This window comes from Vipera berus (genome assembly GCF_964194415.1).
Source record: "Vipera berus genome assembly, chromosome: 2".
In the NCBI taxonomy this organism is placed as follows: Eukaryota; Metazoa; Chordata; class Lepidosauria; order Squamata; family Viperidae; genus Vipera; species Vipera berus.
The window spans coordinates 199092845-199112529 of NC_138203.1; the positions used below are offsets into that span (position 1 = coordinate 199092845).

The window sequence follows — 19685 nt, forward strand, 5'->3', positions numbered from 1 at the left end:
ATTTTCAGAAGTACTTTAAGGGATTGAGGAATATATGAATGGATTTTCTTTTTGTTAAAAGAAAATTACTTTTAAATTCTAAATTAATTACTTTTAAATTTACTTTTAAAAATTATTTTTAGATTCTCTGACACGGGAGTTACACTGAGAGCCAAATTTTCTTGCCTTTTTAATGGTTCCAGGTGCTTAATTTTTTTCCTACTAGATTTATTCTATTTCAAAGAAAAAAATAGTTAAAGAGCAGAAATTTAGGATCCTATTAGAATAATCCCAGCTAACAATTGTGAAGTGCAGTTTTCTGAATCTAAGTAAAATGCTTCTTATCTATTAATAATAGTAGAGTCTCAGACAATTGAGATTGTTAATTCATATTGAAAGAAATCCATTTAATGTAAAAAAAAAGATATATAATTCTGTTAGTAAGGCGTTTACACTAATGTAAAAGAAAAGAGGGAAGTGTGATTTGCAGGCAGAGGTTTTATAGTTTCTCATATTGTAAAACCATTCATTCATTCATTCATTTAAATGTATTTGTCACTTATTATCTTGTCATGAAAAAACCATATTTTACAAAGGAACTATTCCCTTCCCAGAAGACAATAAATGCAAGTATTGTTCAAGTATCTGTCTACTTCCTCCAATCAGGTGCATAGCTGTGGGGTGGGCAATCCTAACCAGGAAAACTGATATAATGGAAGGGGAAACAGCCATCTGTTAATACTCATGTACCAGGTCTGCAATTCCTATCTACACAAATCATTTGTATGTGTTCCCCCCACCCCCACCTCCCAGTTGTTACTTTAAAATGTGTAATACTCCATTTACAGCTCTTTCAGAGCACATCCAATTTGGGTCTTACATTCATAAATTAGCTAAAAGGAAAATAAAGAGGAAAGCAACATACTATTTATTCATGCATTTGTTCTATTTGGATGTATACTTTGAAACCACCTTGCTGATAATATTGAATCAGTTGAACTGTTTTGATATTTTTTTTCTGTGCAGCTCAAGATACCAGCTATTATTTAAAGAACTCTGAGCAGGATATGTGAAAAGACAGTTAAATCTTCTATGAACATGTCCATAGTTACATGATTTGTAAGAACATCTGATGGATAGGTTTTTTCCCCCCTATGCACAAAAGGTAGTCCAAACCATTTAATTTCAAACATCTGTTGCAAAAATTCAAATGTAATTACTTCTATTCATTTATCAATGAAGGTGGCCTTTCTGTTATTCTTAATTTGGTTATTATAGTACTGTTTTAAGTATTTATAAAACTCAAGGATCTAGTTTTATTGAAATTGAAATATATAATTAAATATAATGTATGCAATGCTGTTGAGCAGGAGAGGTCTCCCCAATCATTATTCTAGCTCGACTTAAATACTTAGTTATATCGAGCATTTTCATCACTGCAAGCATTAGCCAGATATCTACCAGGTAATTCCTGCAACGGATTAACCATTTGTAGGCAGTTGCCATGTTCAGCTTAGAAGGCTGCACTAAGTCAGCATCATGGAATTCAAGCAAGCTACTTCCTGTTAGCTTCCAATTGTGGAGTCCTGCTAAATCCTTCTTTATGTACAAGTTTTGCTCTGGATGTTGTCTGCCTAGCCTTTTTGGGATTGCGATATACCAAGTCATGATGAAGGCATAAACAGTAGTTCTTCCAATATTGTATTTTCAGTATATATTTATTATTCATCTACTTCATCCTGGGAAGAACAGCTTACATATTATCAGGAGCCTCCTTTGGAAATGTTGTAACAATCACTTTAGGGATGTTGACTGAACAACTTCTATAAGATGATCAACATAATACAGTGCCAGAAAGTTTTAGCAAACAGCCATGTTTCCTTCTAAAATTGAGGAGTCACCCAGTTAGATCCATATTTGATTCTTATATTTTGTTTTCTATTTCAATTCTATTTGATGCAGTTTTTGTTTTTGTTAAATTCTATAAAATACATGTTCAACCCTGGTATTCTGTGACCAATCTGCCCTCTTCTGCATAAACCCAAACTTACTACCCGAAAATAAGCCCTAACTTGATTTTGGGGGTGGTGTAATATAAACCCTACCCCCAGACTAAGCCCTTGTTTGGGAGTGAGGCACATGTCTAAAAATCAAGTTAGGGTGGGGGCGGGGGGGTAGAGCTGCCCCACATGCCCTGCACCCGCTTACTATTGCAGCCAGGCCTCTCCTCGCCGGCCCACTTCTTCTGCGGCATCCCCTGGCCTGCAATTCACAGTCAGAGGCCTTTCCGGAAAGGCTTCTGCAACCGAGAACCGAGCGATAGATTTAATGCATAGCTTGGTTCTCGGTTGCAAAGGCCTTCCGGAAAGGACTCTGAGGGCAAAATGCAGGCCGGAGCTCCATTCTCAGCTGCAGAGGAATTTCGTTCGGCGGCAGAAGAAATGGACCAGGTGGGCGGGGCTGTCGGTGCCGGAGGTGAGTAAGACACCCCCCGAAAATAAGACCTGGTGCCTCTTTTGGAGGCAAAAAAAAAAGACCAGGTCTTATTTTCGGGGAAACACGGGTAATGCAAATAAACTCTAACCATTACTAAAATGAAATGGATCTTGTAGCGCATCTTTCAGTATCTTGTAACTGAGAAAATGAAGTTTTAAAAGTGCTATAATTTTTCTTTTCTTTGTCACCAGAATAGTTTATATCTTAAAATTGTTGAAGATTGTGTGAATTTAAATATTTTGTTTCTATTTTGTATTTTACCAGCATCAAAAATAAACACTATTTATAAAGGTAGTCCTTACAACCACAACTGAGCCCAAAATTTATGTTGCTGAGAAATTTGTTAAGTGCATTTTGCCTCATTTTACCACTTTTCTTGCCACAGTTGTTAAGTGAATAATTGCAGTTGATAAGTTAGTAACCCGGTTGTTAAGTGAATCTGGCTTCCCCATTGACTTTGCTTATCAGAAGGTTGCAAAAGGGGATCACATGATCCTGGGATACCGCAAACGTCATAAGTGGGAAATGGTCATCAGTCACTTTGAAGGTCATTAAATGAACTGTTGTAAGTTGAGGACTACCTGTACTTAATCTTTTGTGCTTCTATTAGATATATGCTTCATTGTATTTTTATATTTAAGTGGTTGGATGTTCCTGGCTGCTTTATTTATTTACATTATTTTTAACACAACCTAAAATGCTATTTTACATGTCATTCGCTATCCCTATAGAGGAGAATTATTATTACTCTTCATAATAGCAGTCAGATGCCTGTTCAATCTTGTACTGTATAAAAACAGCTTTTTCACCTGTATTAACAGACAAGCATTCACACATACTAACATTTTCCCAATGATTCAGTGCCATATAAAATATAATTGATGGTATTACTCTTTGGACCTGAATATTTCCTGAAGAGGAACCACAAATTATGTTGTTTTCAGATTTATTTACCAAACTATTGTTGCTTAGTTACAAGCAGATTTTTACTAGCATGCTAAAAATGACAAAGTGATTTATTTACAGGAAGTAACGGTGTGGAAATGAGAGAGTGAGATTGTTAACAGAACCATGATTGTTTTTCTCATAAGCTTTGACCATATAGGTGAAGCACAAATGAAACTAAGAATAGGAATATGTCAGGTAACAATTTACTAGCAAATTAGGAATATAACATTGGCCATTTAAGCACCTCGGTATCTCTTTCTAAAACTAAATGAAAACTACCTATCTATAGATATCTGTCAGGGGGGGGAAAGGGAAGGAAAGGTAATTGTTTACTTTGAGTAGTGAAATTATCAATTTCTGTCAGATTTCAGTTGGATTGATACAATCCTCAAAGATAATAAAATAGTAAAATAGAGGTACTAATATAAGAAACGATATTAGTTTCAGATTTTCTAGTTCCATGTAATCCAGGTAACATCAGTGAGTTACCTATCATGCACCATATTTAATGTGATTTATCATTGCTGGATGGAGCAACAACAGTAACATCTAGGAGGATTTTAAATGACATTTTCCCCATAGCAATTTGAACTCCTGGAATTAGTTGTCTCTAAAATACTATTGTGATTTGAACGGAAGGGAGGGAGGGAAGGAAAACTATAATTTGTACAAATTGTACAAATTCATTCCATTCATGATTTATTTCAATAACAGTACAGTAGCTGCAAAGCTTTTGCATCTTTCCACCACTAAATCATCCATAGACAAGCTTATAGTTCCTGTATCTAAAATTGTGCCAGGGTGTTTTCTCATCTTTTTTCATTTCTCAAGAGCATAATAATTCTTTTCACATTTTAATGCATTGTTAAATTCAACTGAGGGTTTTATGCACCAAATGTTGCCTTGTTTGATATCTTTGTCTTCCAATAAAGATTCCTTATTTACACTATGAATTTTGTTTAATTTTTATCTTTTCCATGGAAAATTAAGCTTAACAACTGAAATTCAATTAGTTTAGTGCAGCTTTTTATTAAATCAGTTTAGACTTATATTTTCTAAACCTTTTTTTAAAAAGCTTAGAGGCAGTACTAGAGGGTTTTTTGTTGTTGTTTGTTTTTTTGGAGAGGGGAAGTAAAAAAAAAAGCCTGCCATTCTTATGTTTTCCAAATACACACAGAATTCATAATAGAACAGATTATTAAAACTTGCTGACTCTTCCTTAGCTTTCTTGGGAGCTATTGTTCCAGTTATCTCAAACTAAACCTGTCATAGTTTTTCTCTTCGCTATCCAGGTCTGCTATTTCCTGTTTCTAGCTTTCTTAGTCTCTCCCTCATGCTCTCATTGTCCCATAAATTTTCTAAAGAATAAAAGTGTCCAGCAAGCAAAAACCATTGTTACTTTTTAAAATCACTGGCTTCAAATTAGTTTCTTCATAACTAGCTGTCCAGAGCCAGTGAGAATGAGACCAGACTGAGACCAAATGAAAGCTGCAGAAAGGATGTAGTCTTTATCTATCACTCAAACTACCAGGCTAACAGAATAAAATACTGGCCACATCAAGATGGCCATTAGTGGGCAGAAAAGAGTTAGAATTTCCAGTATATCTTGCCCACTTGTGGCTGCTTGGATTTTTGCAACTGAAATATGGTAAGCTTTTTTTTTTTAGCTACCTCCAAATCGGTCTTAATTACTGCTGATTGTCTAGACTAGACCCTGAAGTTTTCTTGTCAAGATTTCAGAAGTGGTTTGACATTGCCTTCTTCCTGGACTGAGAGAAGTGGCTGGACCAAGGCTATCCAGCTGACTTTGTGCCTAAGGCAGAACTAGAACTCATGGTAATTAGCCTGGTGTCTTAACCATGACTCCAAACTGTTTTTCATAGGCATAATATTATAAGTGGTGGTGTGGTGGTTCAGCAGTTAGGACACTGTGCTTGTTGGCTGGAAAGCTGGCAGTCCAGATTTAAGACCTGAGCACCACAGAACAGTGTGAGCTCTTGTCCTCAACCCAGCTCCTGCCAACCTAGCAATTTGAAAGCATGCAAATGCAACTGGATAAATAGGTACCACTTCAGTGGGAAGATAACAATTCTCCATGATGTCATGCTGGCCACATGACCACGGAAATGTCTTCTGATAGCACTGGCTCAATGGCCTTGAAGTGGAAATGAGCACTGCCTCCTGTAGTCTGCAATGATAGCTATGTTATATTGTCACTGTTTGGTAGTCAGAATGAATAATACAGGATTAATTTCATCAGTGTAGTGGCAATAAGAATAAATGAGTACAGGGCAGCTAATTCAAGCAGTTCAGCAGTGAAGCCAATCACTAAGCCAATCACTCAGACAAATGGCAGATTTCTCTGGAGTTGTTCAATGGGGTTAGTTGGGACACTCCAAATTCCTGTACTAAGCAGAGGTTAAATTTGATGGTCTAGATTTTAGGATATGCTGAATGAGTGAATGAATGAATAAATCAATGGAGATTTGGGCCAAGATAAATGACGAGAAATCATAAAAGGAATCCTCAGTAAAAGGAATGTAAAAAGAAAGCAAACATCCAATTCTTTTATAAGCACCATATGGTTGTGTTTCGATTAAAATTTTATAAGAGAGAAAACGCAGGAGAAATTATATTAATGATCTCCTTTTTTCGGTGGCATGAAGATTATTATATACTCTAGGGCAGGGGTGTCAAACTGGATGTGTCATGAGGAAGCTACGCCCACCCCATTGCCGACAATGGCAAAACAGTGCCGATACGTTGTGTGACGTCATGTGATGTTGCGAGTTTGACATGTCTGCTCTAGGGTGTGATGAGTGTGGAGTCCTTGGTGCCCTGAGTTTGGTTGTTTTTCTGCAGACATTTTGTTACCGGACCAGGTTGTTATCTTTAGTGCTAGAAGGGAGTGGGGGTTTGCTCTCTGTTTGTATACAGTGCCTTGCCCTTCCATGTTAGTGGGGGGTGTTGTCTTCTTGACAATTCCTTGGGTCACTTCTCTACAATACTAGGCTTCCTGGTGGTTCACCCCAATCAGGGAATCTATAATTTCTAGACACCAAGGGGTGAGTCAGTAACACCTAAGAGAGCTATCTTTAATCCATCAACTGTAGTTGCTAATTCTTTTCTAAACAGTCTGAATTTCCTAAACTGGAATAAAGCTTAGACATCTTCTTTGGCAATATTTGCTTACTTATGAGATAAACCAAATTTTAAGATAAAACACATTCTGCTAGAGAGAGGTTCCCTGAGAATGGGCTCCAGCATGAGTCCGAAAGCTTGGAAGACTAAGTCTACGGTCCTGGTGACCAACCCAGATTGGATCCTGCAACATTATCCTGGGATACGTACATTTATTTGTCTTCATTCCTGATAAACGGAATGGCCATGGGTGGGTGCAAAATCAATGGAAATGGAAGTGATTTCCGATTTCCTGCTGGCTGCCCCATTGATTTTGCTTGTGGAAGCTGCCAGGGAGAATCAGATATCACGATCACATGATCACAGGGCACAAAACTTTGCAAATACAACTGGTCTGAAGATTCTTGAAATTTTAGTTCCATGGGTGTGTAATAGACCCTAAGTTTTGTATGTGTTCTTTAAGTTATAGCTTTTGACGTATCTCAGTTCAAAAACTATTGCCCCATGATACCCTGCTTTGGCTATTTGAAGGTTACAAACAGACAGGAAAGTTTTAGTAGTATATAGATATTAAATTATACTAGTCACAACATGTTTCACAATCCTTTTCTGGACTACCATGTTCTGCAGGACAACAATTAACATAAAAGATATATACTGTGTCTGTTTATACTACATGCAAAACTAATAGATGAAAAGAAATATTGCCTCTACCTAGTAAATTTTAAAAACTCCACAGAAATATTTTAGGTACTATAGTGATTTTAATTTAATGCCTGCTCAAAAGCAAAGAAACATACACATCAATAGCCTATAACCATCTGTACAGTTAATTACAGCAAAGTAAAATAATAGCAACTTTCCATCCACTTCATCTAATTTGCAAATAGTAAAATAATGAATTGTGAAAGTCCTAACTCCTAAACTTTTAATGTGCTTGACATGTAAAAAGCAGGGATAAATCTATTTAGTTGATGACTGCAAATATACCAGTGATTTGTGAAATAAAGTCTCCTTTGAGTTGAACCTGATTCCTGCTTTGTTGTAAACATGTAAAAGAAGTTTGCCACTATCTCCTTTTAGGATTTTTTTTTCTATTTTCCAATTCTAAGTCTGTGTTTTACCATCCAAGTACCAAGTAGATCTGTTTAGCTTCTTCCAAATTAGTCAAGATTCGTTCATCTGCTCTTGCAATCTGAGGAATGCTTCTATTGGTTAGAAACTATACTGGATATTGTAGAGGCTATTGCTAACTATGGTAAGAATAGGTTTTGTGATGTACACAGGCATTACTTTGGCCCTCTATCCAGTCACATAACTAATTTCCATTTTAAAAATAAACAGTGAATGTATTTTATACTGTTAGCTTATTGCAAGAATCAAAACTAATGTGCATTCTCCCTCAGAAATATATTTGGCAGTAAGAATTCATGCATTTGTTCCCAATAAACTGTCCCCCATATGGACAGTTTTGGAACACATAACATCTTTTCGAAAGAGTTTTTAGAACAAATTTTCTGCAGCTGATTAATTAGGCAAACACAGCCAAGAAATGGGGAAAATACAGACAGCATCACCATGCTTCTCCAATAAACCCAGATTAAGGAGATGCATACTATATTTGCCCCACAGAGGATGCTATTTCAGATAAAAATTGAAATAATGTTAATTCATCTACCTACTTTAGTTTATGTATTAATATTTTTACCTTGCCCTTCCAACAAACAGGATTCTCGAGAAAATAGTATCCTTGAGAAATATTGTATGAAAATCATTCAGAATAGCGCTAAATTATATGCCTGTTACAGCCAGAGTAACTAACAGAGAGAGTTGTTGAATCATATAAAACCAGACATCACATTCATAAGACTATGTCTGAGTTTCTTTGGCCATGTCATGCATGCAAATTCATTGGAGAGGTCAGTGACATGACACTAAGAATGGTTAGAGGAACAAGAAAAGGGCAAAAAGAACATGTTGGTTTAATAACATCAAAACTGATACAAGTATGAACATCCAACAACTGAAAGAAGCTGTGCTTGAAAATGGGGAGTGTTTGGCTGTAGAGTCTCCAAGAGTTGGACAGGCCTGAATGGTTAAAGCGACAACAATTTGCCTGTTAACTTGAATTCACCTGCTAATGGAAAATATGGCAATAATGGGCAGATTCCTATAGAAGAAATAGTCTTTCACTATCTTGTTCTCATTATAATGAACGGGAGCCCTAATTTTGGTAAAGCTTCTGAGAGTGCTGAAAGGAACTAGCTTTCTGTAATAAATATTTTTTCTTCTTCTGTTCAATTGTGTCTGATTCTCAGAGAATGCCTAGACAAGTCCCTGTAATTTTCTTGGCAAGGTTTTTCAGAAGTGGTTCGCCACTGCCTCTTTCCTAGAACCGAGAGAAGGTGATTGGCATAAGTTCACCCCACGGGCTTCATGCCCAAGATGGAACTAAAACTCCTGGTTCTAGGATGATCCCTTAACCCCTGCACCAAAGTGGCTGTTGTAATAAGTGCAGTATCAGGATTTTGCAAATCTTTGAAAGGGATGCTTAAAGTGCAAGATGGAGATAGCCTGAACCGTTTCTGAAGCAGCTATGTGAGCCTAAATAATTAATTAATTATTTATTGTAATGTTCTTCTATTAACTTGTCTACTCCGTCCTCGATTAAGCCTTAATTTCTTGTCCCACAACCAGCTGATAAGTGGGTGAGCCAAACTGGACAACGGTTCAGGTATTCCACATCTGACAGGGAGAAAGAGAAAGATCGTGTGCCTATAGCACAGAAGGTAAAAGTTAGTTCTTGGAAATCATCTATTCCATCCTCTTACTTAGCACACAAATTCATTAATGCATTCTGTAGCATCCTTCACCAATGTGCCCTGACCCTCTGTTTAAACACATATATAGCAAAAGAGAATCCAATATTGCATGAGTCAACTTTTCCACTATTGAACAGCCTTTACGCTTGGAAAATTCCTCCTAATGTTCAACTGAAATCCATTTCTTTGAAATATATATCCATTGATTCTTATCCTGTCTTCTGAAACAACTCTGAACAATTCTGCCCTATTTTCTTCTTGGCAGTCCTTCAGGTATTTGGAGACAGCTAACATGTCTCCCAAGAATCTTCTCTTGCTCAGTTTAAAAATGCACAATGCCTTCAACCACTTCAGTCGGTAGTAGCAAATACTGTTGAGGAATCCAACAGAATTAACAAAAATTTAAATCCCATTCAGCTTATAGTACAGATCATCCACTAAGGCGGCCAAGGCTGCTTCAGTCCCCAAAAAGAAACAGAATCTGCTGAACAATCTGCTTCAAATAAAATAATGGGTTGAATTAAGTATGCACTTATTAAATATTACTTAGCTGATAGTTGACTGTCATGGGTTTTTTCGGTAATGCCCTTACAATCTTCCGTTTAAAGGAGATGGAATGCAATCATCACTAACCTATTGCCTGATTACCCTAGTAACTTTTTTCAGACAGAAAAGGTTCAGCCAATCTTGGTCCATCCCTATCCCAATTTGCCTAACTTTTCAGATTAAACAAAATGAAACTAATCCATACAACCAAAATAAACTACAGTTACTAAACTGTCAGTTACTGCAAATGGGGCTTTTTTAAAGCAAGCAATTATTTTTATCAGCAACTTTTGCAATCTTTTGAGAAAGTCTATTCTATTATTTTGAAGCCTAGCACACAATAGCACCTTTACAACTGCTTGAGTATTGTGTGAATGCAATAGTAGCAGGGAACTTCATTGTCATCTACTATTATATATATCTAAAATGTAGAGCACGTTTGACTGTATGCATTCCAAATTTTCTTCCATTACACTTCTAGTTACATACTTCAGTGCTTTATTGCTCTAAGCAGCTCAAGAAATCAAGATCTGTGAGAAAAGCATAGAGGCTATTATCCCAGACATGCTTTTTCAAAAGCCAATTGGACTTTGGTGGTTTTCCTTGAAAATGTTTTGCTTCTCATCCAAGAAGCTTCTTCAGTTAAGAAACTTCTTGGATGAGAAGCGAAACATTTTCAAGGAAAAACAACCAAAGTCCAGTTACCTTTCAAAAAAGCACTTTTGGCATAACCATTACCTGGTTATCACCACTTCCCAGATGTTCCAGAATTTCAACATTTCATTTTAGTTAGTCCATGGGCAACCATGAACTAACATGCAGGCTAAATCAGAAGTATATATAATCCTTTCCAGGAAGTTGACAGCTGGAATTTAAACTGGTAGAAAATCTCTCCTGCTAGCTAAAGGCATTAGTGACAAATCTCCTTTCTCTCCCAGAGCACAAAGAGTAGGGTAGTAATGAAGAAACATCCTTTACTTGCTCATTTACTGATTTGGCTGCTGCATCTATCTTGTGTTGGCTTTTTTTTACATTATGTTAACTCGGAAAAATATTCCCTCGCACAATAATTTTCTTACAAAGTCAGATACAACCAGTGCTTTTTTTCTAAAAAAAAAGTGCCAGAACTCAGAGGTGCCGTCACTGGGAGCGATGCCGGTGTCTTGCTATGGCGTCACTGCCGGTCCTTTGCACCCCCGCCCCTGCGGCTCAGAGCCACATGCCACGGGGATTCCCCTCCCCACAGCCGCCGTGGGGATTTCCCTCCCCACAGTTGCCACGCCGCGGCCCGTGCTGAGCTCCCACCTGGAGCTGCTCCGAACCCCGACCCAGAGCTGTGTTCCTTGTGGCAGTGGTCTCTGGCACCAAACAGCTGATGGCCTCCACCGCTGGCACTCGTTCACTTACTGCCCTGTCGCTTCCAAATGCAGTAAGTGAGTGAGCGAGGAAGTGGCGTTTGGAAGCGATGGGGCAGTAAGTGAGTGAGTGAATGAGCAAATGGCGTTTGGAAGTGTCGGGGCAGTAAGTGAGTGAGTGAATGAGCAAATGGCATTTGGAAGCGACGGGGCAGTAAGTGAGCCAGCAAGCGAGCAAGAGGCTTTTGAAAGAGAAGGAGGTGTGACTGAGAGCGACTGGAGGCTTTAATGAGCAAAGTGTGAGTGAGTGGGGGGGCTTTTGCGAGCGAAGGGTGAGAGAAAAAGGGAAAAGTGAGGGGGAGAAGGGAAAAAGAAAAGGCACTGACTTCTGACTTCCTCTGTTACAGGAGTAGAAGGAAGCATTAACATTGAACCTCAACTTTTTGCTTTTCTATATTAACATAACATAACATAACATAACATAACATAACATAACATAACATAACATAACATAACATAACATAACACAACACAACACAACACAACATAACATCAACTGGAAGCTGTTAAACTGTCCTTCTGTTTCTTTCCTTCCCAAAAATTGTGTTAATGAGCCCTCTCTAAGCTCTGCTGATCAGCTTGTCCTGGATTGTTTTGCCGCAAAACGGAATGGTTTGCAAGTTGCAGTTGAGACAGCCCATCTCATTTTAGATATATCACATATAATTGAAGATTGTAATTAGTTGCGTGTGCACGTTCAGCAAGTGTGATGTATTTGTGCTGGCACTTCTAGGCCTCTTTCCAACCACATCCAGAAAAATTTGTAACAAACATTGGAATTCTCAAGGCCATGTTTGGTATTTTCCAGCAATCTGTTACCGGAAGGAAAAAGCTATCCCTGCTGCGTTACTGATCCCAGAGAAGCATTTGCATGTATGCAGGTATCCTTAGGGTGCCATAGTTATGGATGAGAAATACTGGTTGCACAGTTGGCATTTCTGGATGTAATACAGATATTTTGGACTTCTTTTTGTTTCTTTGCATGTTTGATATTTTTAAAAAGGCATATGCTACTGACTACACTTATGCACATATGTAACATCTTTTGCTACGATACATGACCACTGCTTGTCCAGAATGTGAAAAGTGAAAGATTGTGACTAAATAAAATTTTAATGTACAGATAATATCACCAGAAATTATTTTAGCCTTTTTAATAAATGTTGTTATTGATGTTAAGCTCACCATGGAAAGCATCATATATTGTTATGTATATACTAGGTTAATTATTTAAAGACTGAAGTGCAACATAACTGGATTCTAAATGATCTATTTTTCAAAACACACAACAGTCCAAACAGTAAAAGTAAAGTCCAAATTAAGAATATTTCATTCTTAAGAATTGTTGAATTTAAAGTGGTTTAGTTGTAATAGATGGTTATAGATTCAAAATAGTTTTCAAGAGTATTTACAAAAGATACTATTTTTTTCTAGCATCAGCTAAATTAGACATATTACATTGAGAAAAATGTTTCTCGTTTCTTTCCTGTTACCTTTATTGCAGAGATGTTAACATAGGAAATAGATTATTTTGTTATCTAATTTTACCTTCCAAAAGACAGAAGCAGATGAAAAATGTGAGGTTCTTTCCTGTTGGCTTTTTTGAATTAGCTGTTTTAGATTCTAAAAGTTTAGTTCCTAAAGAAGTAACCTTGTAAATAATTTTAATGTCCTCCTCTAGTGCAGGGTAGGCAACCTTGGCTCTTTTATGACTCAAGGACTTCAACTCCCAGAATTCCTGAGCCAACATGGCTCAGCTTGGAAACCTCTCTCTTTCCCCTCAGCATGGCTGGCTCAGGAGTTTTGGGAGTTGAAGTCCACGAGTCATAAAAAAGAGCCAAGATTGCCTATCCCTGCAATAGGCTTTCGAAAGCCAATAGAGGGAGCTTTTTTTTTGCAAAAAAAAAAAAAAAAGGTGCCGGAATGCCGTTCTGAGCGTTCTATGAGAAAAAAAGCCCTGGATACAACTGATTTTGAATGGGAAATATCAGTGGTGGGATTCAGCCAGTTGGCACTACTTCGGCAGAACCGGTAGCTAATTTTTTGTTGCCCTGGCCCAGAATGGACTTCTGGAAGCAGCATCCACACAGAGAACTGGTTGCTCACATATTTGAATCCCAACACTGGGAAATATACTTCACCACATCAAGTAGACTTTATAAATTGTTGCCACTGTATGGCACCGCTGCTATGAAAGGTTAGTAAAAGTGTGATTATCTACCAAGCCCATATATGGGCAGCGTGAAATATAAAGATCAATTTTTTATAAACATCAACATGCCACACTATCCAAACAGACATTTAGACGTTGCAGTTGAATCTAAAAATACTCTAGAAGTATATCTAAAGGATACTAAAAGAAGACTCTAATTCTAATACTCCTCTTGCTATGTGTTCTCCCAATAAGCCCGCAAAAGAAATAAAGCTTACCAACTTGTTTTTGCTATGAACCTCTACTGGTTATTTCAAATAGATAATTATTTTTATACAAATCCTATTTCATGGAATGCCAGTGAACATACTGTAGATATATACAGTAAAGGATTTTGCATACTTAAATATACAATAGATCCAGAAAGCAACATATTTTTCTGATGTTTCAATTTTCAACAATATAATGTTTTATATAGAGGAAGGAGATTTATTTCCTATTTTTATGAAATTTTTAAAAATGATTTAAATTGCGCAAAGATCACATACCTGTGGTTCAGGTTCTACACTGACACGATAAGCTTGTGCTTTTCCATCTTCCAAAGTATTGGGTGACCAAACCTTGCCTTCAGCCCTGCAATGGAAAATTAAGAATTATATGTACAATATAGGTTGTTAGTAAACTTGAATATAATTTTTATACATTTCCAAGGAGCTATACACCTGGAGGAATCAAAAACATCATTTACCTATTTTTCCCCCTTTCCTATTATATTCTTTTCACATTGATAAGTAAACTTCCATTCAATCAATCAATCAATCAATCAATCAATCAATCAATCAATCAATCAATCTAAATGGCTGTCCATTTCAAATTCATGTCACCTGGCAGCTAACAACAGTTAAAAGCACCATGAAAACCCTAATAATATGAAAACAAGACACCCATAATCACCAGCTGAGGTATTTAAAAAAGATCATCAGCAAATCAATATAAGCACTGCATGGGCTCTACCACAGATCCAGGCTTCATGACACAAATGCTTCTTTAAGGTCTTACAAAAGGCCAGCAGGGTCAGAAGCAACCAAGTTCTTGGGCTGGGAGTGGGAGAGATGATGTTCCAAAGAGAAGGCTCTATGACGGAAGACCCTGCCAGATTGCACTCCCTAATGGATCTGACTCAGAGCATGCCTCATGTGCCAGACCTATTGGGATGGAGAAGGAGAGATGGTTCCTCAAATAATCTGGCTTCATGAAGAGCTTTACTGGAAATTGTCACCACCTTTAATTGAACCCAGAAGCATACTAGCAACTCGCAGAGCAGGGTTTGTAGCACGTGCTGATGAAGGAATACACATTACTGTCCATGTTGCTACATTCTGTACCACACACACCTTTCTTCAATGGCTGCCCCAGTAAGGTGCACGGCAGTAATCCATTTGGGGGGGTGACTGATGCATGAGTGACTGTGAGCAGACTCTCCTGATCCAGGAATGGGCAAATGTGTCAAACAACTCAAAACTGTACAAAGGCTGGGTACAGCAGCCACCTGTTCCTTAAGTCCAGGAGGTGCCCCAGACCGCACACTAAGTCTGTTTGAAGTAATACAATCACCTTGAAAATTAAAGAGGAAAAGCCTCCAGAACCAGAATGCCCTAATACCCGAGACCACTTAGTCTTGCTAGGGTTGAATTGAAACCTGTTGTTCCTCATCCAAACCTCCATAGCCTCCAGACTCTAAACTGAATTTCCACTGTATCAAACGGGCAGTTCAGAAGTGGAGGTGTATACCATCAGCATGCCTCTGAATGATCTCACATAGTGCCTTCCTGGAGACGTTAAACAGGAGCCAAGCAAGTACCAAGCCCTGCAGAACTCTGCAAAGAAGTGACTGCAGGCTGGACCTCTCCCTACCATCAACACTGACTGCCCTGGAGGAAGGAAGAGAACCAGCACAACACAGTGCTACCCACTCCCAATCCCTAAAGCCAATCCAGGAGGATACCATTATTGATGTTACCAAAATTTGCCAAGAAGTCAAGAAGAGCAAAGAGGGTTGCATCATTTCCATCCTGCTCCTGCCGCATGTTGTTTGTGATCAATGCCATTTCAGGACCATAGCCTGAATTCCAGCTGAAAGGGGTCCAGATAATCCACCTCCTCCAGCATTTTTTGAAGCTGTTGTGCAACCATCTTTTCTACAACCTCCTCCAAAATCAAAACATATTATAATTTGCAATTCATTTCATTTGCTTAAGTTAGAAAGAAAAACTGTAATAACATCATTCTAAAACCTTTAACCTTTCATTTTGGAGAAAGGAAAAAAAAGATGCTCTATTCATTTAAAAACTGTCTAGCTTAACAGTTTTAACTATAGTTAAAATATTGTACCTTTTCCTGTTTAACTTAGCCATTACACTCATGGTAAGAATTTCAAATGTATTTACAAACTGTGGTTAAGAAATCTGGTTTGCTTTAACTACTGAACCCCAGATAAAGCTGACAAGAAGGAGAGCAAATTAATATTTGGGAGTGAGGGCAGAAATAAGGAAAAAGCAAGAGTAGCAAACTATTAGTATTCTCTCTGCATCCTTTGCCTTCAATTTAATGCCTTAGCTTGTTATCCTGTAGAAATTAATCTTTGTGAACATCAATATATTAGCAAAAGCAATCAACTGTTATCTCATCAAAATAACATAAATAAGATTTTATAACATAACTCACTTTTAGTATTTCTTTCATTTTGCACATGTCACTTTAGAAAATGTAAAGCTTCTTGTTCCAAAAGCAGCTAAGAATCTTTTATTTATATTTAATTCCTGATCTATTAAACACTGAAGTTTAGTTTAAGTGAACTGTTGGCATTAATGACACACGAACTATTTAAATCATGTAAGAATTTTAGTCTAGGAAGTGTTTACCCAAGGCCCTTTTTTCTTGTCTAAATGAAACAAAAAAGCATTGTGTTCTGAAAGAGTCAATTATACAGACTAAAAAAGCCTTCTGTAATTATGATGAGCACGTTGTCCTCAATTTTAACATGTGTTACATTTTGAAGCAAGTTCTACTGCAATCAGTGAGAATTAATGTATTTAAAGTTAAGATTAAATAAACACACAGACACACAGACACAATATACGCACAGAATACAGGAAAATATTGGATGCTATTTACTCTCAATCAGTCATCAAAAAGAATTACAGAAATTACAGCCAGGTCATCCTGAGATTCTGAAATAAGCCCTCATGAACCAAATCCTGATTTGAAAATGATCATAAAATGTTTCATAATGGTATGTTTTAATAGTAAGTTTATTAAAAATTACAATGATAAACTACATAGAAACTAAAAAAACAATAATAAATAAAAAAGAACAATATATATATATTTCCCTCCACATGGCAGAGAACAGTTATTCAAGTTCAAGGATGCTGTGGAGATTAAGGAAGATAATCGTTTTATCCACTAATCCAGGGATCTCCAAACTTGGCAATTGAGGAACCTGGGAGTTGAAGTCCACAAGTCATAAAATTGCCAAGTTTGGAGACCCTGTACTAATCAAAATGTAAAATCTATGGTTTTATTTTAATTAAGGGCAAACCAGATTCCAAAGAGAGAATGATTTTTGTATTAAAAGATACAATTAAAAAGATAAACATTAATACAAACTAAAAAAGAGAATACAAAGAAAAAATTGAAAGTGAAGAAAAGGAAAAAAATGAAAAATAAATAGAAAAGATTATAGTAAAAAAGTATTGACTTTCCACCTTTATCACAAGTATAAACAATTTTAGTAACTTATCACTTTCTCTAAAAATACAACAAATGATCTCTTCTTCCCATGACCCAACTCGTATTTATAAACAAATTCTTAAAACCTCATTTAAATCCAGATTAGGAGCCATTAAGAGTCAACACAACCAGCACTATATCTATTTTAAATTTGATCAAATAAACCAGCTTTATATTCCTTCCTTTTACTTTTAACAATTTCTAGTCCCTTCAAATAATGTTCTAGAACTTGATTACTTTTCATTTTTATTTCATCTACTCACAAAATTCTTCAAAGTTTTAATAAGCCTCTTCTGTAAATCCAATATAGGAAAATTATCCAGGACACTCTCTTAAATTATTTTTTGTACCGGTATATCCCTTATGTAGACAGAAATCTTGCAGCAGTGTCCCCTTGAACTTTTGTCTATTATGAATCCCTCAAATTTAGCTGAGGTAGACAATTTTGAATATTATTAACCCATGTTTATATGCAACATGTTGCTTCACCACAAGTGACTTTTTCAAGTATTATGTTATTCCCAAGGGAGATGATCTGGCACGTGGCATCTTCTTGGCAGTGATTAAAAGTTTAATTGTTTTCTTGGGCATTTCATAAACTATTGCCAGCCTTTCCTTAACAACTGTTGCATTATCTTAGGATTGAACTTATATAATATTTTACTGATCTGTCCTATTTTTATTCTCTATATTGGGATGCAAGTTTGTCATATAATTATGCCTACTTTAGAGAAGAAAACAGAAATTATAGGTGGTAAAGAATGAAGTTGACCAGTATGGCTAACAACTCATTCTGAAAACAAAATACATATTTAAACATATGTTAAGTAGAATATACATCCTATTTATGTTCTCAAGATACCTTCAGATGGTATTTTAACATTATGGTATCAGTCAGTTCCTATATTCTGCTAGATTTCACATATGGTACTAATTCAGATCTTGCTCAGTTTATGTTAGTGTACAATTCCTTTATAATCACCACTATAAACTTTCCTTCTCTCTTCACTTGACAGAATTCTTAGTTGCTTTAGGCAACCAATCAAATAGTTATTTTCAAACCTTGTTTATGTATGTATAGGAAAATTCGTACAAACCTGAAATTGTTTATCTAAATAAGTAATAAAATAAAATTCCAGTTAATCTGTTAGCAGCAAACATTCTTCCTCCTCCCATCTCCCAATAATGGCTCCTGAATATAAAGACTGATGGTTGCTAATACTTATTTTGGATCTAACTTTTATATTGAAATCAGACATCCAGTGTTTCCTCAAGGACATACCAGAGGAAAATGATGTAATTAATATTATATTTGTTCTTACCCAAAAATCTGAAAAGTGATTCTTTTTTCACCTATGACTCAATCTGGAAATTTGAAAAAAATATGAATAATGCTTTTAATGTGTACCAATATTATTCTGTTCTATGTAACACACATGTATGCATATGGCATCACTATCAGAGATGCTTTATTATCTCCAAATGTGCTGGGGAAAAACTACCTAAATAAAACATTGTGGTTTTAAACTACCATGAAATGGAATTGGCTCTTGACTTTCCCCTGTGCCTATATACAACACACATTCCATATAATTCTCCAAATAACAAATCATAGCTTTCATATATTGTGTTCCTCTATATATTATTAATCATTTAACTAATCGCTTCTTTGGAGACCCTTGGGCTGTGGAAACCTGGAAACTTTGTATTGTATTTTTATTGTTTGTTTTTGAAATAGTTTTTCCCCCCAAAATTTACCTAGTAAGTTCATGAATTCACATGTTTTATGTGAATTTCAGTATGCCATCTATAGATCCTCCAGAGCAAAAGCAGTCAGGCCTGAATGAAACCATTTTCTAATAGTATTTCATGGAAATGCTAAAAAAGTATTGAATGTAGGACTGGTTTTAAAAGTGTCTTTCATTTTTCTAATTATGACCAAGCATAAAGAACCATAGGTCCAGGATAACTATGCTGGTTCCTGGTCGGTTTTAAACCACATGACCAAAACAAATTTAAGGAATTGCACCAAATGCCATTCTGTTCCAGGTCAAATCTTATAACACCACAGTTAGGGAAATAATCAAAGTCATTCATTTGAGAGAGATAATTGTAGGACTGTTTTTTTAATAATTCAAAAGCTCTTTTCTTGGTTATCCAGCCTTAGTCTCTCATAGTGACCAGAAATAAGGCTTCTCACTTCTGGTGTCTCAATTGCCCAGTTGAGTCTGGTGCTTCATATTTTCCTCCAGAATATTTATTGTGGATTTCATCTATGTTTATATTAAAATCCACTCTGTTGTGCAGTCAATTCATCTAACTTTTTAAGAAAAGTGTATCAGCAGCGTCATTTCAAGTTTTAATTTTTTTTCCCTGTGTGTCTCTGCAAATCCT

At 36.5% G+C, this 19685-nt stretch overlaps 2 protein-coding genes across 2 annotated transcripts in view; one reads left to right on the forward strand and one right to left on the reverse strand.

Annotated features, from left to right (window-relative positions):
- P4HA2 (prolyl 4-hydroxylase subunit alpha 2) overlaps positions 1-19685 on the forward strand; it is a 291582-nt gene that overhangs the window by 114229 nt on the left and 157668 nt on the right. The window lies entirely within an intron of this gene.
- The window catches only part of PDLIM4 (PDZ and LIM domain 4), a 76119-nt gene that overhangs the window by 30344 nt on the left and 26090 nt on the right, over positions 1-19685 (reverse strand). Inside the window, exon 3 of the mRNA XM_081319538.1 lies at positions 14048-14132. Within this exon, the coding sequence (XP_081175664.1) occupies positions 14048-14132 (85 nt within the window). The remainder of the gene's footprint in view (positions 1-14047; positions 14133-19685) is intronic.